Consider the following 23,213-nt stretch of genomic DNA (forward strand, 5'->3'; position numbering starts at 1 on the left):
AATTGCTTTCTAGCAACTTGTTGTTTAGCTGGAACTTGAGGGGGAAAAGAAAAGTCAAAGAGCCAGCAGGACTGATTGCTTAGATCAGTGGCATCGCAGGGCCAGGTGCTGCAGGCAGGAAAACTGCCCAGTCGTGTTGGCTGTCCACAGTTTCAAACAGGAGTAAGCCCTGTGCAAACTGTGAGTTCAGAGAACTGCATCTTGTACCTACAAAAGTTAAGGGGATTCTTTCCCATTCACCTCCCAAGCCTGTGGTCTGTCCCAGTATTAATCCTATTAATTGGGGGGGGGGGGGGGGGGGGGGGGGGGGGGAAGTATGTGCTTTCTAAATGTCCTAGTACAATGAGTTGTGGGACTGACACCACACATTGGTGCAGTTCAGCAGCCACGTTGGCTTGGACAGCCCTTTTGGCTAAATGTCATATTTCTTTAAGCCCATTTAACACTGCACTGTGTCAACTATTCCTTAGATTGTAGCGCAGAAGGACAGGCATCCTTCTGTTTTAACGTGTGGCTGATGAGTTTCATTTTATTTCCTTTTTAGCAACATGCAGCTTGGATCATCCCTTTCTTCTGTTACCAGATCTTTGACTTTGCTCTCAACACACTGGTTGCCATCAGTGTACTTGTCTATCCCAGCACAATTCAGGACTACCTCCGTCAGCTGGTAAATTACTTGATGTTTACAAGTCCCTGGGGGCTTTGGGAGAAAAAAACCACCTGTGCAAGGTGCACTGTTTGTTTGGTATTTCTGGCCAATGGTTTCCTGTTGACTTCCAGTGCCATCCTTGAAAAGTCCTCTCAGTCCTTGCTAGTCTGGCCAAGGTTACCTTACTAACTTATTACAATATTTTTGCAGAGCTCTGGAGTTTTGCAGTGCTGTGGAAGCTCTCAGCAGCACTTAATTTAGAATGAGACTCATATTGCAAGACATAGATAATAAGTAATTGCTTTTGGATTCAGTGTCATTGTGTTCATATCCAGTGGCTTATTTTTTGTGCTATTTCAAGGATGTTTTGCCGCCTCTTTTAATTTATTTGGTAGCTTTAACACATGTTTCATTAGGCAGGAGTTTGATTCAATGTAGGTTTGGTTTTGCTAGAAAATATTTTTGGATTCTATCTTAGGGACAATTAGAGGCTCCCTTCTTCACATGGTCTATTTTAACCAAACATCTGTAGCCACTATTGTGTAAGCTTACAAGGTATGATTGCAACCACCTAAGGAGAAGAGCCTAACAGCCTCTGTCTCATCACAGGACCACATGCCATGTCTGAGGGGGTCAGGTGGAGCTGCACAGCTCTGGAGAAGCCAGCGCTGCAGCTGCCTCTGAAAATCTGCCTTGAGAAACCTGAATACAGATTAGCTTGGCTGTGAACTTTGGTATGTGGATGGAAAACTAGACAGGGCAGTATAAATAACAGGTAATGAGAAACAGTAGGGAGATAAGTAGCCACACAAATCTGCAGGAAGAGGCAATGTGTCAAGCCAGCGGGAGCTGGGATGCATCAGGGGCCTGTTATCCTTTGCCTTATTTAACACCCGCCTGCATTTGCAGCTGGTGGTACACTGGAAGAGAAGCAGAGGAATAATTCAAAAGGTTCTCAGATATACAAATGGAAAAGAGGGAATTACAGCCATAGCTGGGTGAGTGCTAGAAGCTGGCAATGCTGCTGGCTGGAGCCTTCACCTGCAGTTCCTCCCTTCTGCTTCAGTGCCAGCCCTGCTCTTGTAGCAGCACAAGTGTCTGTGTGGCTGCAGGAACTACCCCCACCCCCCCACCCCCCCCCGCCTATCCCAGGGCATGTGTCATAACCAGTTTTTACTCAGTCTTGGTTGCTGTGCAAGAACATGACGGGGACAGGAGCAGGCTGGGAGCTGCACCCCAGAAAGCCCCTGCTCTTCTGCTGAAAGCCAGGTGTCACGTCTGGAGCCAGCTCACTAGAAGGGCAAAGAGAATCTGACTCTCTCAAAATGTCTGCTAAAACATCACTGTTGTTCCTGCAGGTAAAAAAGCAATAGGCCCCTCTGTAGCGTAGAATACAAGGAGCCAGCCTTGGAAGGTGCTGGGGATGGTGCAGCAGAGCACTTTGTGAGCTGCATTGCTGCTCTGGAGCATTGAAATCCCTGGTTGCATACGTCTTTGTCTTGCTGTTGTAAATCATTTTCTGGACTGGTAATGAAATGTTGCGAGACTTCAGGAGTGCTAAACTGTCAGTGCTCAAAAGGGCAAGGGGGATTTCCAGGATAATTATAGGCTGATTAGCCTGACATTGCTACCAAGCAGAATAATAACAGAAGGGCTGAGAGGAGAGTCAATTGATAAAGGATTAGACTAGAGGAATATGATTAATGACTGCCAGCACGGTTTCACAGAAAATCAGTCCTGCAGGCAAACTCATTTTCTTTCACTGACAAGATTACTGGCTTTGTCAATAAAGACGGGCAGGGAGATAATAGGCTTTCGTGAGGTTTTTGACTTCGCAGCGTGATGCTCAGAGCAACAATAAAGCACTAGATCGATAAAGGATGTATCAAATGGATTAGGAGAGGTTAGCTGGCAGACTGCAAAGGGTCGTGGTCAAGCCAACCATCTGCCAGTGAGTTTCTATTTCGGGCAGAAGAAGGTCTCCAGGAATCGGCAGTAGATTTCAAGCTCTTCCTGACTTCCATTAATAATCTTAGTACCCAAAAGGCTCTTCACAAAGGCTAACGCCAGCCTTGGGAGAGCTTCCACAGGCTCGCTGTCTAGAGGGATTGAGCCTTCTAGCAGGAGGTTGCGAGCAGGAGCCTAATCTAGCTGTTCTGTGTCATCCTCTGAAAGACTCTAACCTGCATTGCCCGAAGTGAGCACATCTCTGCATTTCCCAGAAGCAGTACTTGTGACTTTTTCCCAGCAAAATCACTTCTAATAAAACCTGTGGCTGACACAGACATTAATTGTTGTGGTTTAACTTCAGACAGCAACTAAGTACTACATAGCCACTCACTCACTCCCCCCACTCCCCATGTGGGATGGGGAGTAGAGTCAGGAAAAAGGTAAAACCCATGGGTTGAGTTAAGAACAGTTTAATCATGGAAAGAAAGTAAAATGTAGTAGTAGAAGTAAAACTAATCATAGGGAGATAACAAAAAGAGAGAGAGGAATAAAACTCAAGAAATACAAGTGTTGCCCGATAACAATCGCCCACCACCTGCTGACGGATGCCCAGCCAGTCCCCCAGCAGCGATCAGCAGGCCCTGGTCAACTCCCTCCAGTTTATATACCGAGCATGAGTTCTATGGTATGGAACATCCCTGTGGCTAGTTCGGGTCAGCTGCCCTGGCTCTGCTCCCTCCTGGCTCCTTGTGCACCTCCCCACTGGCAGAGCACGGGGAACTTGAGGAGTCTTTGATTCAGAGTAAGCACTACTTAGCAACAACTGAAACATCAGTGTGCTATCAGCATTGTTCTTATACTAAATCCAAAACACAGCACTGTACCAGCTACTATGAAAAAAATTAACTCTATCCCAGCTGAAGCCAGGACAGCAATGAAGAATTAAATAGCACTAAGGACAGAGCCATTAATCAGAGTGAGCTAGACGGACTGAGGACCTGAGTTCAGACATTAATGTGTACTACGTTACTAAGTGCAAAGGAATGTAAATACTTGAGGAATACAGATGAGCATACAGTGTGACAATTTCACTTGGGATGCAGTGACCCTGCAAGCAGTCTAGGGAACTAAGTGCCAAAACAAGAGTACCTGGGTCTTTTTTTGCTGTTTGTAAAAACTACTCATGGGATTTGTGGACGACAGCAATGATTAGTAAGGGAAAGGAGAATTCCTGCCTCAGTTGGTGACATGGGTTTCATCTGCCTGTTTACAGTGTCTGGTTGTAAAGAACAGTGCTTAAAAGTCAGAGAACATGCAGAAAAGTTCCTCCAAAAACTGTATAGAAGAGGGGTACCTTGTAGAATGATGAGAGACAATCAGCTTTTCCTGATTCATTTACTGAGGAAGGAGACCTAGAGGCGATGCCATTAGAGTTTTCATATGCAGAGAAAAGGTATTAAAGGGCTGTTTAAATTAATGTGAGGCCTAATGATAATGAGCAGCTAAAAGCTAGTTCGAGTTCAGTTCATTTAGAAACAAGGAGTCATTTCTGTTTTAACATTCACAGTGGAGATCAGTGATTGGCAAAAACTACCAAGAGCTCCGATGAATTTTGTACAACTGATGTCACCTGTTCAACAAAGTTTTGAAGCTGTTTTGAGGCTGTTCTGCATCTACTTTGAAGCTGTTCGTGCCTCCTGTGTCTTAGCTGTGGTCCTAAGCACAAATGGCTCAGCATTTGTACCCTCTTACTCTTACCTGGCAGGGCTGCATCGGTTGTCAAAAGGTTGTTGCACTTGATTCGGAGCAAATACACCGAGGGGGCAAAAACAAAAGGGAGATGTGAAGATAGTCAGACACACAATGAGATGAAACTAAAACCAAGCTTTTCAAATTTTTTAGTAATAATGCCATCAATGCAGTGCCAGTGCTCAAATATTGTTAAACAGGCTTGTACCCATGGTCTTGTTTCCCTACTTTTTAACACACTCATGGCAGAAAGGTTTGCCATCTCAAACACTGTGTTTAGGGCAAGACTGACTGCAGTAAATAACCTTGTCCCTGTAGGTGAGACCTAGTCATGCCAGTTAGGTGTGATCCCTCCTGATGATTTATAAATAAGCCCATAAATAAGACATACAAAAAAGGCGTCTTACCCTTACCCCCTTTGCAGAGGTTTGCCAAGGTAGGCAGAAAGCAAGGGTTGCGTTTCTTCCTGGCATTCTTACAGTTTTTATTCCTCTAAAAATGCTTTAAATTTGGGGAATGATATTTTAGGGAGCACAGCTCCATAACAGAAATGAAAAATCCCAATTGTTCTCCAAATCCATTATTGAATATCTGGAAGAAGGTATGCATTAGGTATTGGAATATATTTGGCAGTCTCAGAAGAACACTTTTTTCATGCTCTAAGTTGAAAACACCGTGTTTTTAACCATTTCTACTTCCCTATACTAGTATCTAGAATTATGTTACCTATTCACTTCGGTGTGCACCTGCCAGATTTCAGTCCATCAGCAATGAGTTGCAAGCTACTATGAAACCCTCCATGTACTTTTAGCAATAATAATAAATAGGGAAGGCAGAGCCCTAGTTGAAAATGTTGTAACTGTAAAATATGGAACATTGTGTTCACAGGTTATTTGGTAACGTCAGCTTGCATTGGCTGCTTCTTTCAGAGGCACAAGCACCTTTGGAAACATTTTGTCGTCTTTAAATACTCAGTTGCACACAGGCATGCCACTTAATTCCCATATATTCCAAGAGTATCTCAGCATGAAAGGTTGTGTAAAATAAGTGGATGTTACAAATCTAGCATTTGAAATGTTTTATGGTGACCATGTGATAAAACTTTCTAAGGGTTTTGTTGGACATCTTGGTCATTATCATTGTCACTAGAAAAACAAAAACCTTCACATACAGTAAATCCATCGCGTGTAAAATAAAAATATTTTTGATACTTGGAGCAGTAGTGGTCTAAAGCAGTTTGACCTAAAGCACATTTCTTTAACCCCACTAAATCTTTGGTATATGGGCTTTCTAAAGCCTTCAAATTAAACACTTCATCTTCTGTCATCTGATAACAGTATATAAAAGGAGTTGAAGCAGAGGTCCAGAACAGGTTAGTCTGCAAGTGAATTATGCAAACTTGTTTTTTATTAAAGCAGGACAATTACAATTCATCTGAAGAAAATGTCAAAATATATTAAATAGCTTTACTATGGCACTACCTGCAATGCTGCTGTCTAACAATTCAGCTGGTATCAGTCAAGCTTTTAAATCCTAGGGGAAATGTCTAGAGAATACAAAAAAGGTTAAACCTGCAAAAATGTTTTCTATAAACTAAAGCTTAAAAAAGGAATATGCTTTCTGACATCTGCAAGGCCACTTTATAATTCCAAAGAAGAAGTACTACTAACTTCATAGTAGAGCTTTAAAAATTCTACAGATACATTGCTGTTTTCTTTCAATTTTGTAAGATTCTGTTAGTCAGAGGATTGTAACTGTTGAACGAGAATCCAGACCATCTTTTAAAGTGGATTTTTTTGTGGTCCAAGGGGAAGGAAAATGTGAAAGGTCATGTAAGCAGACTGAGGGAATGAGAAAGGGATTCAGCCTTGGACTTCTTATTCTTCCTGTGCCTTTGTACAATATCAATACAGTAGAAATATACTTTCCATCCCAGTTTTAGGTTCTTTTTAACAGAACTTTGCTATGTATAAGCAGTAATTTTTTTAAAATTAAAAGTTTACCAGGTATATTATTATGCATGCAGCCCTCTCCATGTCCATGACAAGGTTATAAATGATGCTTTAATTATGACTTTAGCATGCCAGTATCACACCACTACAACTACCTCTTGTTTCTGCAGAAAATTTCATCATGTCCTGCAGCAAAATTACTTCTGTATTTCTGGGGACAGGCTTGATTTTTCCCATCCAGCCGTATTCCAGTCTCAGCTTCATCAACATTTGACACTGAGCTTTTCCCAGAAGTTGCAGCACTGAGCCCGGTGTCCAGGGTCTTCCCAGTAGCAGGGTGTCCCCACAGGAGAGCAAATTCCCAGCACAGGAGCAGGATTTCTCCTTCCACCTCATACACCCACACTGGTGTTTATCACTGCACTCAGTGGAGGGCAATGGGTCTTTGATTCATCTGAAGCACTGTTGGTACCCATTTCTATGGGACTGAATGAGATTTTGGGAGCAGCTGCTGCGATGGGAGGATCCCAAGGGCCTGCTGGTGGCACCAGCTCCATGATGGTGCCTGCACCAGGTGAGCCTGGAGCCAGCTGAGATGCTTCCCACCATCTTTCCTGCTTCTTTGCCAAAAGCAGCAGGTTTTATAAATTGCTTTTCCTACTGCACTGAAGGGGTTTGTAGTTGTGAGTCAAGATCAGGCTGTCTGTAGGCCAGCCTGGGCAAACCAGCGTTAAACTTCTTCTGGTTGGCAGGTGCCACCAGCCTGGTTAGCAAACAAAGGGAGTTTCTTCTCTGCTGTCCCGATGCTCCGTGGATGTTAATCACAGACCTGAAAGCTCTGTCTCCCACACAGCAAGCCGGGAAGCTCCAGGAGGGGCCAGCTTCAATTTTCACACCCCACACCAAGATCTCCAGGGCACCTGTGGGTATAGGTGACCATGTCATGGGTGCAGCACCCACTGCCTCTCTGGGGCTCGCTTACAGCTCACATCTCTTCAGGACAGAGATCTGGAAAGCTGAGCCTGAAGGAGACAAGCCACAGCATTTGCTCCTCACATGCTCTCTTGGCTTGCTGCTTTCAGTGCTGAATTGTTGTCCTTTCACCTGAAACACTGCTGCTGTAAAGGAGGGCCAGGCACTGCTCAACAGCACATGCAGCTCCCAGACTTGGCCAGGGCTCATGTCTCCAGCAGATGTTCCTGCTCTTCAAAGTAGCGGGAACTATCTTGGTCATTTTCCTGCCCTTCTCTTGCCCACATGCAAGCCCCAGTTAAGCTGACCTCTGGTTAAGTCAGTATGCAGTCATCCAGTCTTTGACCACTGACTTGTACCCCAAACCAGAGTGGAGGAGGACCAAAACCTCACTAGAAGTTTTTTATTACATTCACAGACTAGTTTGACTGGTTTTTTTAATGGCAGGTCAATACCAAAAATATTGTTTTGGGTCAGTTTTACTGTAACTGTTCTTAACTGACTGGACTTTCTACCCATGTGCATGGCCTCCCTCCTGAAGACAGGAGGGCAGGCTGTGGCACTAATACTTAAATTTTCTGCAGATAAGGTTTGTGTTTATTTTTCAGTGCATCTTTTCTTGGCATATACTCTTGCTTTCTTGGTCTCTGGGTGACCGCATCCACTATATTCAGCAATAACCTTCTGTGGAAAAAAAAAAGCAGCAACTTCCTGAATTATAGCAAGCTAGTTTCCTACAAAAGCTGTACCTTGACAAAGAAGATAACGTGATAAAAACTTCAACCATTAAATTCAGTACAGGAACAGAAACATTGCTCTGAAGAAGCGGAAAATGTGCTTATGTAACATTTATCTGCTAACGGTTACAACTGCGGTTGATGTTAACCAATCTGAACAGTTCATGGAAGTGCTAAATAAAGAGCTATTCTCACTAGCAGCTGTCCAAAAAAAAAGCTAATTTCCTGATGCACTGGGTCGAGTGCTGATATAAAGGGTATTAAGGAGTTACTCTGGATTTACACCATCATCACCAAGAATACAGCTATAGCTTGGTCTAAATTGTCCTGACAAGGATGCAGAGCTGGCCTGGTTAAGTAATTAGACCTGTAAGGGAAAAGGAAGTTGTGTGTGGAAGGAGCTAATGCATTCAGTTATAATGAGCTGCTGTTGCAGAAGAGCTGCCTTTTGTGGAGAACAGCTCTGTCTGTGAACAGCGTTTTATTCTAACTGAAACAGGAACTTGTGCCTTGCAATACTGCAAAATGATTTGGAATGTTAATTTTAAAGGGTGTGTTTTCTTTAAGCGATAACAAATACAGTAAAACATTTTTAGAGGTTGTTTTTCAGTCACTGATCCTAAAGTGTCTCACAGCTGTAAATCACTGGAGCCTATGCTAAGTAGGAAGATTGATTTTGTCACCTCTATTTCATGTCTGAGATAACAGAAGGACCTGGAGCACATTTCAGTTTGAAATCATGGCATTGCCTCTCTGTAGGACCCATGCCTCCATGGGGCACGTGCTCAGACAGCAGCACTGGCAAGTGCTCCTGGAGTAGTAGTCCAAATAAGATGGAGCAGAATAGACCCAATGTTTTTTGATCAAATCTTTTGGTGAAAGGATCATGCTGTCCAGCTTTTCCTACTTTGACTTTCTGGAAGGAGCTGCCACTGGTCTTTGGCAACCAGTGCCAGCGTAATGATTACTTAATAAGTAAAGGACTTGCCTTCCGTTGCTCAGGATGGCAGGTTTCCTGCTGCAAAGATGCCAGAGAGATGTCCTTTGCTGGTTTGTGGGAGGTAGAAGCCCAATGTGCACAGAAGAAAAGACAGCCCATACTACATACAAAGCAAAAAGCAAATCCCTCAGCCCTCCGGGGAATGTTTGGCAGCTGAGTATTCACAGTGCCTCTTCCAACCACACTTACTGAAACAGGTTGTTGGTGCAGAGAGCTCCTGGTTTAGCAGATCACAGAAAGTTTTGTAAGCTGTTAATTATAGAGCGCACTAATTGAATGGCTCTTAAATGACTTGTGGGATTAACGTACGGTGTTTTGCTTATTTTTGCTTATGCAGCCCACGAATTTTCCCTACAAGGAAGAGATTATGTCCGTGAACCCTACCTGTCTGGTTGTGATTATCCTCCTTTTCATAAGTATCATTTTGGCTTTTAAGGTAAGAGCATTACTGTGCATAGTCTACTCCTGGTCATGGGTGGAATGTCCCTTGCTGGGAGGCCTGGTTTTAGAATAGATCTAGGTAACCACAGACCAGGCAGCCTGACAGCTATACAGAGCAAAGTGATAGATGTTATGGAAAAAAAGTGCAAAATCTCATAAACAAACACACAAACATGTAGGGCACAATGGGGAAGCATGGTGCTTGTAGGGGAACTCATGAGGCATAAATCCTTTGAAGGAGTGGGTCATCCAGTGGGCAAAGGAGAGCCTGTTGATACAGACTTCTTGGTTTCTCAAAAGGTGTTTGGCAGTCTCTCATCAAAGGCTTTAAAAACCACCCTGAGATGTGTGGGGACAAGAGAAAAGGTCATCTCACAGACTGTAGCTAGGAAATAGAAAGTAAGGACAATTTATCAGTCTTTACAACAGTGACACCCATGCTGTTTGGTACATTCATAAAAGGTCTGGGAAGAGGAAGGAAATCTAACAACAACGGGGTTTTTGCAACATCTTTCAAAATAGGGAAAACAATCAGCCAAGAAAGCTTTGCAGAAGGATGTCATGGTACTGAGTGACTGAGTGATGAAATGGCAGAGAAACTCAGTGGTGATAAATTCCAAGCACTGGGCACAGAAGCAGCACAATCTTGTTTCACAGACACGGCAGTGGGCTCTGAACTCAACATGACCACCTGAAAAAAGGATCTTGTAGCTGTAATAGATACACCTGTGGAAATATTATCTTACTGCTCAGTTCTGGTCAAACAAATAAATCAAATGCTAAGAGTATTAAGAAAGGAATAGGAAAGCCAGAAATCTAAAGATTTCTTTGCCCGTTTTGATGCCTCCTGCCTCTGGAAAAGCATTCGCTTCTGGTGCCCTATCTCAAAAAGGATGTTTTAGAGCAGGTAAATAGATCCCAACGATCCCTCTTGGGAGGGGCAACATAAAGGACTGTCACACCAGGCAGCAAAAGGGCACAGGGACTGATGATTTATTTGCTGTTACACCAACCTCGCAGGTAAGGGGGCTGGAGTTGGCAGTACCAGAGGAAGGGGAGATGTAGCATCACCCAGCACAGCTGGACAGGCTCGTGGGAACCACCACATCCAGGTCTGTGGTCCAGCGAGGTCAGGCCCCCACTGCTGTGTGGAGCAGAAGTCCAAAAGGAGCTCAGGATAAGATCAAACAAATCAATGAATGAAAAACAACCACCTGTAGCTCAACTAGTCTCCTGAGCCTTGGACCTCTTGGAAAGTATGCTGGTGTGTTTGCCCCCTTCTTGCACCCTTCTGCAAGTTTCATACAGTGCAGTGCTGCCATTCTTGTATTTCTTATGTTGGGTTTTATTTCAGAATAGTTCTTGCTTTTTCTCTACATTAGATTAGAGAAGTCCCAACAAGCCACAGTGACACCAGGGGTGTTGCTTCCAGACAACACATTTGATAACATGAACAGGGAAACTTATTGTGACAAAAGAGGCGATTAGACTATTGAAGCTACTTCAAAATTGAAAAAAACCAGATAGGGTATTTTAAGGTGCTGTTGGAAGTCATAGTCACTTTTCTTCTGTGATTTAGAAATACAGCTTAGCCTTCTGGCTTTATATGTTCACAGCTGTACATTTGCTTTTGTTTGCACCTTTAAGAAATATGTATGAACGTAATAAATAGGTCTGGCAAGTACCACAAGGGATGTGCTCTCTATATTTCTCAGATGCAACCATTATCTCATTTTTACCCCAGGTGGGTCTGTTATTTCATTGACTAAGTATGGCAAGGAAGTCTCAAGCTTATAAAAAAAATGCAACTGAAAGTGGAATGACAAAAATACTTATTACAGAAAAAAGAAACCTATGAAATTAATAATGCAAAAGATCCATTTTGGTTCAAAGTGGCTAACACATTTTTTTTCCAAGAGTATATGTGGCTCATATAATGCTCGTTCTAGCAACGTATTTTATCGTGCAAATGAGTCACAAAAAATGACTCACACAGAAACACATGCTAAATTCCAGTTAGCATTTTCATTTGCATTTCTTGTGTTTCCAGAAGAGCTGCTATGCAGATTTATGGAATCTGCTCCGTGAAAAGAAAGCTGGACACTATCAGATGCATCTCACTTTATCACTGATAGACTTAACAGATGGTACCACGTTTATATACTGAGACTGAAAAGGTACTGTGCATAAAAATATGCCTGAGCTCCCTCTCCCTCTAGAGTTTGACTAGAAATAGGGAGAGAAAACAAAACATTGTAACCTAGGAAAAGCTACATTAGGAAAAGGTGCATTCAGCTGGTGGGAAATATGAAACAGAATCACAATTCCTCAGAAGCATTTGGCATCATGACAGTTTTGTTTTGGGTGAAGCTACATGCAAAGGAAAACATTACTGAGCAGAAATCAAGATATAGTGGTATTATATTGTGGTTTCGTGCTTTGCAGTCGTGGGATTTTGAAAAGGGAAGGGGAGCAAGAGACGGCTGGAAGAAAGCGAGCCAGCTAACCACACACAAGCACTTGTCTTTTTAGTCTTTAGGATTTACTTGGATCTGAAGCAGCTAATGGATATTTCAGGTGGTTTCACTCAGAATTTTTTTCAGAGTAGACCAAAATGTGTTATTCCATTTACTGTGTTTGTCTGGAAACTGAACCGGAGTTACATACCATGAAACATAGGTGTTTGCTATCTAGCTGAGGAAGGACATCCAGCAGCACAAATGTATTTCTGTACTTGTACGCAGCACTTCAAACGGCATGTAGCCAACACAGTGGCTTTTGAGTCACACTGTCCTCTGCAGCTGGTTTGGGGAGTGGGGCCTCAGTTTCCTCTGGCCAGCCCCAGCTGCTGAGGCTTCAACCTCCCCCTCCCCACCGTGGGCAAAGTCCCCCAGGCTCAGGTGAGCGAGGCTCAGGTGAGCACAAACACAACCAGAATAAACCTTTCCCCCAGTTTGCTCCAAACACTCTGCAGCAGCAGAGAACAGCTTCTCCTCTTCTTTTTTGGCCTTTCTTTTTCTGGAAAGGAGGTAGGAAGAGGTACTTGCCAGGGGGGCAGCCAAAAGGTATTTCAGTTCAGTGAGACAGGCTGGTCTTCAGCAAATTGGGTATTAACCCTGGTCTCCATAATATGCCTATAACCTGCGTGTACAAGGTGTCCAGCCTGGAGATGAGACCATTCCGCAGGTTCTGGTGTCCTCAGCAGGTGGGAAGGGTGGTGCAGAATGAAGTTCTGTGCTCACCCCGAGAGATTTCATGTCTCAGCCCAGGGGGATGCCTCCTGGCAAGGGGCAACGCTGATCTGCAGTGCATCACCCCAGTGTCTGCTGCCTTCCTACAGGGGCAATGGAGCCACAGTCAGGGCCATGAACACAGACCCAGCAGCCAGGCTCTGCTCCTCACTCCCAGGAAAGGCCAACACAGAGCCACGAGGTTGACACCTATTCCACAAGAGCCTGAGACAGGTTCCAGCACTGGGCTTTCTGGTGGCAGGTTACCTATGGGACAAGCATCTCTAAAGCAGGGGTCATTTGCTTTAAATTGCATACCCCAGTCTGTGTGCCTGGGAGCCAACAGATGATGTCCTGGCCCCATTTAAAGTGATGCCGGCCAGTGGTTTGGTTTGACATCATTAATTCTTTTCAATCACAGCATTTCTCCGCAATTACAAGCAATAGTTCTTGTACAGCCTCTTTGACTATAAAATACTCAAAAGATACACTTTCTAGTGTGCTGAGATTGATTTAACTGCAGATCTCATCCACACATCTGCGGCACCAACACGTGAAATACGTGTGGCCAACTTGTCCGCCATTAGCATCCCTCTGAAATCTTCATATAAATTCCAGTGTGTGTAGAAATCTTTATCTGATTTTCAACAGTTACTGAAGACCAACCCAGCTCTGTAAATAGAAAATTCAAAGCAGCTGGAGAGTAAAACGGGACTCAGTGCAGACAGCTCCTAACCCGAGGTGGCTCTGCGGCGTTCACCCTGCACTTGCTGCCAGCGAGGGAGCTGCCCAGAGGGCTGCTGTGACCCAGATCGGCACAGACTTTTCCATGCTGTGTTACAAGAAACAACAGGGTACAACAGCCTCTAATTTCCACAAAGATGCTGGTCAGACCGCTGGTTGGGCACGTGCCTGATGAGCAGGAGTCACGCGGCGCGCTGCTGCCGTTATGCCGCTTAACAAGCGCACGTGCAGTAACGGCAGCGAGAGGCAGGGCTGCAGAGTTCTGTGGGTTTCAGTTCCTTAGGGGCTGAAGTAATTTCCCACCGTTCAAAGGGGAAGGCTGAAAGCTGGTAGAAGCAGGCACAGTGCCTGTTTCCACACGCAGCCCTTCTTGCGCACCCGTCCTTTCACGTGGGGGCTGCTTGGTGCTGCCCCCCCAAGGGGGTCTGCCAGCAGGCTGTGCTGCGCTGTGCAGGAGTGCCGCAGAGGGGGCATTAGGCTGAAGTCACCTCATGCCTTTTGTGCAGGACCTATTCCAAATGTGAGCGTTCATGTCCTGAGAGAAAAATCAATATATTTATATACCGTATGTCCAGCCCCACATTTTAAAGCAGTATTTGAAGCCTCAGCCAAGTTTTTCAGGAAAGAATACGGTAACCGAATCAGCAGTCCCGTTTAACAGCGTAGCAGCGTCAGTAGAAAACAATGATTAGGAACAAGTTTAAAGAAGTTACAGGCTGAGGAAAACAAGTTTCCATGACTCACAATTTGCAGGCCAGCAGCACATGTCCAAAGCACTTGGAGCAGGACGTGCTCGGAGCTGCCACCGCTCTCAGCCATATGTGGGTCAGTGTCTTAGGGCCAATTACTTGATGCGTGCTGGCTGATGACCTCTTTATATCAAGGGCTGGAGCAGACCTCACCCACTGGGAAACAGCCCCTGCATGCAGGAGCAGGGCTGGTCAGAGTTATGGCTCAGAGCTGGAAGAGCTGGAGGGGTTCATTGTGGGGTTTAATGTGTTTTTATTCGCCACGTGTGGTGGAATAGAAGCATTCAGAAATAAATCTCTTGCTAGCTTCTCCCAGATAAGACTGTATTATCTGAAGTGGGGCTTCCCTCAGTTTGGATTCTGGGAGAAGTAGTATAGAAATTAGTTTGCAAACAGGTAGCTTCATGTAAAAGGTTTCTTACGAAGAAGGGCTGTGTCCCCACAGAAGTGTGCTGTATTCACTCTCTGTTCTGTACTAGCTCTTCTGCCTTTCTCAGCACATAGTATCTGAGCATTGAAAGTTATTGAACTACTTATTATGATTTATAATTAACAATGGCATTTTTTTTAGTTCTGGAAAAGTTGCGGTTCTCCATGTACATGCCTTTACTCCGCTTGTTTCAGTAGCCTGGGGCAGGTTTACATAGCCCACAGCTTGGGCTATAGAGCCAGTCTAACCTTCCCTTGGGACTCAGCTCACTTCACAAGCCTTTTGCTCTCCCCGTTTGATGGTCAACAGTATTGTTAAAGTCTGCAACATCTCCAAGTCATCCAGGGTCTGTAAGATGCTGTAAAGAAGAGGAAGCAAACCTACTGAATTTCAGCCAGCTTGGCCCTGGTGGAAAAACCTCTTCCTGATCTGCAACCGAGCCATCAGTGAGTCATGTGGCAGCCTGAAAAACACAGCTCATGTGTGACAGCTCTGGAGAGGGTGGAAGCACAGGGCAGCTCAAAAGGATAAGAGGCTTTTGGAAGGTCATCAGTGCAAGTGAGTCACAAAAATATGACTCACTCAGAGTGAGACACACATGCAAATCCAATCCGTGCTGGAGCTTTAAATTGCACGCACTAGGTTTGTGAAAAAACTGCTATGTAGAACCTACAAAGTAAAAATATTAGTTAGACACTATCAAAACATGTTCTCCACATCAGTGTCATGTGTGACTACATGGGAAGGAGAAAGCTCCAAAGGGAACTCTTTAGTCCTGCCAGCCTTGTCCCTGGCATGCTGAGGATCTGACTCCTGCTCCTCCACATGTTACTGCCTCTTGTCTTCCTTTCAGTCACTTTCTTTGCTCATCTCTGCTGGCCAAACTGGAATCTCTTCTGCTGGTGAAGGAGATAATGGATGTCAGCACTTCGCCCAACCAGTTTAAAAAAAACAAAAAAAAAGGTGACAACTGGTTGTTTGCCAGGCAGCAGCCCTACCCAGAGCCAAGTGAGCTCCAAGAACAAAACCAGTGAAGTTTATAATCCTGTGGTGGGATTATTGCTGCAATAACAGGTTTTTTGCTTTATACTGGAAAAAAAAGAAAAAAAAAAAGAAAAAAAAAAAGAAAAAAAAAAAAAAAAAAAAAAAAAGAAGAAGAAGTATTTGTAATAACAATAAAAAGGTCAGAAATAATTCCAGATAATAAAAACTTTTACACTGGCTATTTTCTCTAGTCAGGCAAGAGCAGGAAGACCCCAGACCATTCCTGTCATATGGAATACATTGATTTAATGTCAAATTAAGTGAAACAAAGTATTGAAACAATGCAGATGATATATAGGATCATCCCATAGTAATTGGCCAGGGTTTCCTGTAATTTGCTTGACAATTCTTCAGTCCCCAGCATGCTTGTGCTCTTTTTACTGGGGTTTGCTTCCACTTTCTAATACTGCTAACCCCTAGTTGACAATATTTAAACATCTTTACCATGGAGGAATCCAAAACTGGTTCTGTTTATTTTTTTGCTGCTGTCTCTGAGACATTCTGCATCTGCAGTACCTTCTCTTTTTGTTCACAGTCTAACTTGTACTTTCATTTTATGTTGTAAAACTCACCCCTGCTGGTATGCAGTGTCCCATGCACAGTAATGAGGTGTCTGACTGAACTCTTATCTCTCTGTATTTCTAGAGAGGTGTAAGAAAGTAAGCCAGTGTATGTGACCTGCTCATTTAAGTAAAATGGAGGTTATATACACAAAATCATACTACTTTAGCTATACTCAGGCACAAAGAAACTGTTTCTTTTCAAAACAGTTAGTCTACATTAAGTATGCTGTAATATTAAATATCTGGAACATTAAACTTCATTCCGATAGGTCTAAATTACAGTATCTCTGCCAAGAAGGAGCAGCTTGTAGTGCAACGCAAGTATCCATAATCACAGAACCATATAAACACAGAAGGTCTGGATTGGAAGGGACCTTCAAACACCATCTAGTTCAACCCCCTGCCATAGGCAGGGACACCTTCCACCAGACCAGGCTGCTCAAAGCCCCATCCAGCCTGGCCTGGAGCACTGCCAGGGATGGGGCATCCACAGCTGCTCTGGGCAGCCTGTCCCAGGGGCTCACCACCCTCATCATAAAAAGTTTCTTCCTTATGTCCAATCTAACTCTGACCCCTTTCGGTTTAAAACCATTGCCCCTTGTCCTATTGCTACAGGCCTTGGCAAAAAGTCTCTCCACCTTTCTTATAAGCCCCCTTTATATACTGAAAGGCCACAGTGAGGTGTCCCCAGAGCCTTCTCTTCTCAAGACTCAACCCCAGCTCTATCGGTATGAGGAACAGTGTTTGATGACTCACAGATCCCCTACACATACTTGCAGTCACTGCAACCAGCAAAGTGATTGTAAAGTCACCTCACCCCCCTAACTTCTATCAAGCTCATATTCTTATTTATATAAGAATAGAAATGCTGTAACAGAAAAATGTATGTGGTTTATTTTCTGCACCGAATAATAAATTCCTTTTCTTTGCAGGGTTACTTGATAAGCTGTGTGTGGAATTGTTACCGATACATTAACAGCAGAAACAACTCGGATGTGTTGGTGTACATCACCACCAATGACACTGCGGTAAGGATGATACATCACAAGCACTTGTCTAATATTATATGTTTAATAGCTTTATTTTATATCAATTTCTGACTCCTTAGTTAACTATCCTAATTCCTTTGAGAGTCCTCATCTGTTGCTTATGTTTAGGCTTGAGATTCAACAGACTAGTGCGCTATGGTTGCAAGTCACATCTATTGCTAAAATACAGTTTTATTTTATGCCTATAATCTGTTGAAGAATCTGTGTTAAGCATAAACTACAGCTTTTCTTGTAGCCCCAGGAATGACCCCCATTTCTGAACTCTTGAGCTCTGTGATGATCTGGACAGTGGGGGACTGATTAGGACCCAGGGCTGCTATGGTCTACACCTACTGTGAAATGTGGATTTAGTTGTAGAAACTGATTTAGGACACTCAACATCTGGTGTAGTGATTTACACACTCACAGAGAGGAGCTAAAAGGCAACAAAAGTTCAGTGATTCACCTCCCAGCGCACGATGGGTTTTGTATAGTAAGGAGACAGTATGAAACAAAGATCAACATGAAAGAAATGAAGAAACAGGTTTTAACCTAAAAGAACAGAAGGTGTCAGTTCACTTTATAGCAGTTTAGTGCTGACATGTTTAGGTGCAGGGCACAACCGCTAAGCAATGTCTTGCTTGTTGCAGAAGGCGCTGAAGGAATTCAAGAAGAAAGAGTCCCTGGGAAGAGCCAGTGCTGTTTGCCGCGGCATCCCTGTGGAGCTGCTGGGTTCCACCCAGGCCACGCACTGAGGGCGCTGTGCCAAAGTGGTCCCTGGGGTGACTCCACTGCCTTATGCAATGAGGGTCTTTACGTCATTTACAGAACAGAATGGGAGCAGCGTGAACTTGGTCCTTTGGATCATCTAGGTAGAATGCTCAGGATTGCCTTCCTCAGGTTTTCCTAACAGTGGGTGGTCTCCACAGGCTGAGGTATTAGACCACCAACTTGAAACATTTGGAATGAGTGATTCCCGTGCAGCTGCAAAGGCTTAGAAAACTTACTACTATTACATGAAAGCTGTAACTCTTGCAAAGTTATTTGTCTTCGATACCTGGAGCTTTAAGAAAAGCCTAAGAAGTTTTATGGACTATGATCAGAGCTGGCAACCAGGATGTTTAAGTATGAAAATATGGGTTTGTTACTACTTTCTTTACTGGAATCTACTTTGAGTAAAACCGGGAGTTTTATGTAAAATAGTTTTGATAGCTCTTTTGTTCAGCCTGTGGGCAGTTGTAACTCATCTTCAAACATTGCTAACTGCAACCCACAGAACTGGCAGGGTTGGTGGTGGGAGACCATCAGTTGGTTATCTGGAAACTAAATTTAGCTAGGCTTTTTAAAAACAACGTTAAAACCACCTGCTTCACTGCTGCCTTTACAAAGCAAATGGCTGGTTTTCAGAGATGTCTGGTTACCAAAACTCCTCTCGGTACTTTTGTATTTAGTAATTGTCAAAAGTGCTCTGAGCTGGCTCCTCATCGTTAAAGCACTTGTGTTTCTGTAAGGCAAGGAAGCCTTGTTATCCTGTTCACAGATGACATATTCTTGCACTGAGAGTTTTAATTTCACATTGCTTATCTTGATTTAGCAAAACAGCTATGGCAGAGGCAGGTTTTGAGAAAGGCTATGCATTCCTAACTAGTGTCCTGGACCACTGGACTCCTTTCCTTAATACATACACCTTCTTAATCTGAACATGGTCAGAATCTCTTGCTTTCAGATATGATGCAATTTTTGTTCGTTCTTTCTAAGTACGTTCAATGAGATGATGCTAGATCAGGTTCTATAGAAAGAGCTGTTTGGGAATTTGTCAGCTATCAAAAAAATTCACCCAAAAATTCTTGTTCAGGAGTATACAGGAAGTCTCAGGAGCAATGCTGCTGAGGAAGAGTTTCTCAGGCCCAGCCAGAGAGGCAGGAGGAGAGTCACGAACAGCCTGGGGTTTGAACTGTTTATTTGGAGTGGAGGCAAGCTTCATTCAAAACCATGCCTGACTGCTCCTCTCCAGTCAGGATGAGCTCCTTCAGCTCTAGGTGACCTGGTCTGTCTCCATCTCTTGCACATCCTTCCCTGACAAGCCCCATGGACACTCACCAGTGCAGTGCGCTCTGCAGTGTGATGGAGGAGCTGATGTGCTCCTGAGCAGCCTCTTTCTTTCTTCTGCTCATTGCTGAGCTTCAGCAAGGAACAACAGTTTGTAGGGTTAAATCCTCATCAATCTCCACTGTGAATCAGAATATTGTTCTTCTCTCCCTTCACTCCCCCCAAATCACAGGCTCAAAAAGATATTTTTTTTCTACGTCTACCTTGAGAGACATTCTCAACAACCCCTCTTCACTGTAAAAAAGTAAGCTCAACACAACTGGATAAAAATGGATTCAAAATGAAGTGTGGAAGAACAGGGCTTTGGAAGCTGAGTGCTGAGGGCCTTTGAGAGTTTAGGACTCTTGAAGAAACCTCATGAAATTCTGAAATCCTGTGATAGATCACTGCTGTCTGTCGAGTTGTATAATATACCCCCAACACTCAAGTGTACTTTTCTACTTAAATGATGTTTTTTCATTTTTATTGATGCCGAGAAACTTCTTTCAGCAGGGCTCCTTCACACCAGGGAAAAAAAGAAATCTCTGCCTTCAATAACAAATCATCAACAAATTCAGCCTTGGATTCAAAATTCTGTATGCCTGCAGAATTTGTACTGAAAACATAAAAGGAATGGGTAAACCCCTGTCCCCTAATAATTCAAATTACAGACAATTAAATAGCCATAAAAATTGCATTTGTGTTATGGTTACTTGATTGTTGTGTGCCATTTTTTGAAGGGAGACCTATGTCTGTTGTAAGAGAGGGCATGTCAGCTGCACTAGTTATTCATATCTCTGATCTATTACCATCTTGGCAAAATCACATTCCTGGATCTTTCATTGCCAAGTAAATAGAAGTTTACTTATACCTTCATAAAGATCATTATTTTCCTTCTTCTAACCTTTGAACTAGGAGTTGCCTGTTTTACCTGCTCAGAATCCTTGGCAAATATGTCTTAAGTGTTTGAATTTAAATGGAAAGACATTAGTGACTGAGCTTTTCTCAAGAACAATCGAATCCTTACTAGAGGGGATGCTGTGGCATAAGAGATAGGAAGGGTCCACAGTTACCTGCTGGCTGCAGCAGCTGTGAACCCTTCTGAGAGGTTTGGATTACAGGTGTCTCTCTTAGGAAAGAAGGAAACTTCTTTAATATAGGGTGCTAGGATTTGGTTCAAAAGAGTAAGGAGCTGTGATTGTATATAATTGGTTCTTCAGTCCAGGAAGTTGTTCTGAAAATAATAACCAGATTATCTTTTGTTTTACTGCATTTCTTAATGGTAAGGTATGTGAGCACACTTACACTTCACATCCAGATTCAATTAGGAGAATGGATAACTCATTAAGCACAGCTGTGCAAGCCTGCTTCTTGTTCTGCGTTCCTTGTCGCTTGTCTTTCTGCATTCAAGAAGTCCTTGGTGGGTCTCACAACTAGTTTCTCCCATTTATATCTAAAGCAAGTCCACCATGACTCCGTAAATTCATGTTGAGAGTGTTCAGGTCTCAACAGCAGTATTCATCCCTCTTCTTGGCTGGTCGCATGGTAGAAATCTACTGATAATGTCCTTGCAAGAGTTGAGCTTTCATGTTTTCTGTCCTTGTGCAGAACTGGTCTGCCAGCACCAGTCACTGGCGCTCTCCTGCGTCTGTTGTACCTTCTTTCATGCTCCTCATGAGATCCTCTCTACAGACCCCTTTCTGCTGCCAGCCCCCAATTCAGTAATGCTTCATTTTAAAAAATATTCAGCTGTCTCTCTGCCTTCCTACTAACTGTCTGATTTTCATACCACTAAAAGCCGTGAAAACAACTCAAGTGTGGACTGATCCTGGGGCGGGGAGGAGAAATTTCCAGCGCAGAAATTTCCAGTTAGTTCCCCCTGATCAAACTGGTTCTTAGAAATAATGCTCATAGATATGAACTCTAACTAACCTAATAGCTACAGTTATCAGCTGATCAGCTGCCAGATAATTTGATTTCTGTCACTCAGTGTAAGTGGTTTAAGCCATCCTCTTTGCAAGTGTGCCATCTGGAACAAAGGGGCATCCTCCCCACTGCAGGCTGTGAATGGGATATTCCTGCCGCCCCTGTTAGACGAGAGGTCCTCCTTCTGTGGCCTTTGGTCAAAGGGAGACACCACATGAACATTCCCAGTTTGGCTCCATGAACAGACTGCATTAAGGGGTGGGGGGACCAGCTGGCACTGGGCAGGGGAATGCCCTGGACCCCAGCTGGTGGGAAGATGTGACCCTCATGCCCCAGGGGCTGATAATGCCAGGATCTGGGGACCCAGCTCCGTACCTTAGCCACAGCAGTGTCTCTTGGGGATATGGTATCATCTCCCTCCTCTAAGTTTTTTCCCAGTACTTCTTCCCCTCAGTTTCTGGAGGTGTCTGTAGGACATTTTGACATGGCAGTAAGGTGGCTCCCCCACAGTGAACCATAATAACCTGAAGATTATTTTTTCCACTTTTCCAATCTGGGGCTGCTTTTTCCTGCCAACTGCTCAAGCACACCATGGATGAAGATTCATTTTCTACAGTAATTTAAGATGTGACAGCAGTACCATAGAACTGTTCATCCAGTTTGGAAAAGTTGCCAATGTACGAGTGCAGAAGATAACCCAGAGTTAGACATTTTGTTCTGCAGAGCAGGAACAACCCCTTTGTGTTCTTGGACAGCCAGGGGATTTCATTCTGTTTATTTTTAACTCTCACTGAAGCCAATCAATGCAAGTTTCATCTCCGGTCATGCTGCCAGCGGGGATAAAATGTAAAGCCGTAAATCTCTCTTCAAAGTGGGATTTAGATCCTTACGAACTTTATCAAATCACCCCAATAGATGCTATCTGACATAGATTTATCCACAGTGGTTAATAAGTTACTTGTTTTTTCAATGCAGATGCATTCCTTCTGTGGACATGACAGCAACTAAGCCTGTAACTAATCTGTCAACACTTTTGTTTGCTCTCCCTTTCTCAAAGCAATAGCACACCTGTTTGAGAAGTGCAGAGTTAGTTCTTTCAGTCCTGCTGGGTGATTCCTCTGAGCAGAGGAAGAATATTCTTCGGTAAGGTTAGAAGAGCCATTCTTTGTGTTATTGTGTTATTCTTCATGCGTGCCAGGTGATTAGTTTGGCTAAGGACAGCGCGAAGGACCCCTAGACTCATGCCATTTAGACAGACTGAAGCGTGAGATGGAGCCCAGAGGCAGGCAAACCGTGCGCAATAGCTCTTCTTTCTGATAGCTGCTTTGGGACCTGTGATTTCCTACTACTGAGCCAGTCTGGGGATGGTACATGTCAGAGTAGAAGACAACTTGGAGAAAAATCCTGCTTTAAAGGTATTTTCCATAGTGTGGCATAAAAATCCTACAGACTTGGCAACGTTCGTCAGGTAGCTGGGCTTGTGTGGAGTTTGTGTGCATAATGTTATTACTGGGCCACTAGATCAGAGACGTCTTTTTCCAGTGAGTAGTAACCATGAACATACTTTAAAGTGAGCAAAGACCACAAATGAGTACCTCTGGCATGACTCACTCTCTGAGCCCTTCTCAGAGCCTCCAGCTCAGTCCAGACAGAGAAGCTCTGGCCTTCCCTAGTGGAAGCTGATAAAACCTGCAAGAGGGAAAGCAGGTAAAACAGTAGGCAGAGAAGAAGAAGAAGCAGGGGCAAGGGGGGGAAAAAAAAAAGTATAAGCAGAACTACCCATTGCTTGAAGTAAAGGGGGTGATTAGTTAGTAACCACAGGCAATAGTCTACGTGAGACCTGGGAATATGCTTTAAATCCTGGATCTGTTTTTCTGCAGAATTGTGCTTATAAACATTCCCAAAGCAATGTCTTTAATCAAAGACTCTTGAAAGGGCTCAGGCTCCATGTGGATGCCAAC

At 43.7% G+C, this 23,213-nt stretch overlaps 1 protein-coding gene across 1 annotated transcript in view; it reads left to right on the plus strand.

The window, feature by feature from the left end:
• The window catches only part of LAPTM4B (lysosomal protein transmembrane 4 beta), a 62,084-nt gene that overhangs the window by 24,222 nt on the left and 14,649 nt on the right, over positions 1 to 23,213 (plus strand). Inside the window, exons 4-6 of the mRNA XM_040587662.1 lie at positions 545 to 667; positions 9,347 to 9,445; positions 17,143 to 17,238. Of these exons, the coding sequence (XP_040443596.1) occupies positions 545 to 667; positions 9,347 to 9,445; positions 17,143 to 17,238 (318 nt within the window). The remainder of the gene's footprint in view (positions 1 to 544; positions 668 to 9,346; positions 9,446 to 17,142; positions 17,239 to 23,213) is intronic.

The sequence above is a fragment of the Falco naumanni genome, chromosome 3 (assembly GCF_017639655.2).
Source record: "Falco naumanni isolate bFalNau1 chromosome 3, bFalNau1.pat, whole genome shotgun sequence".
Lineage (NCBI taxonomy): Eukaryota > Metazoa > Chordata > Aves > Falconiformes > Falconidae > Falco > Falco naumanni.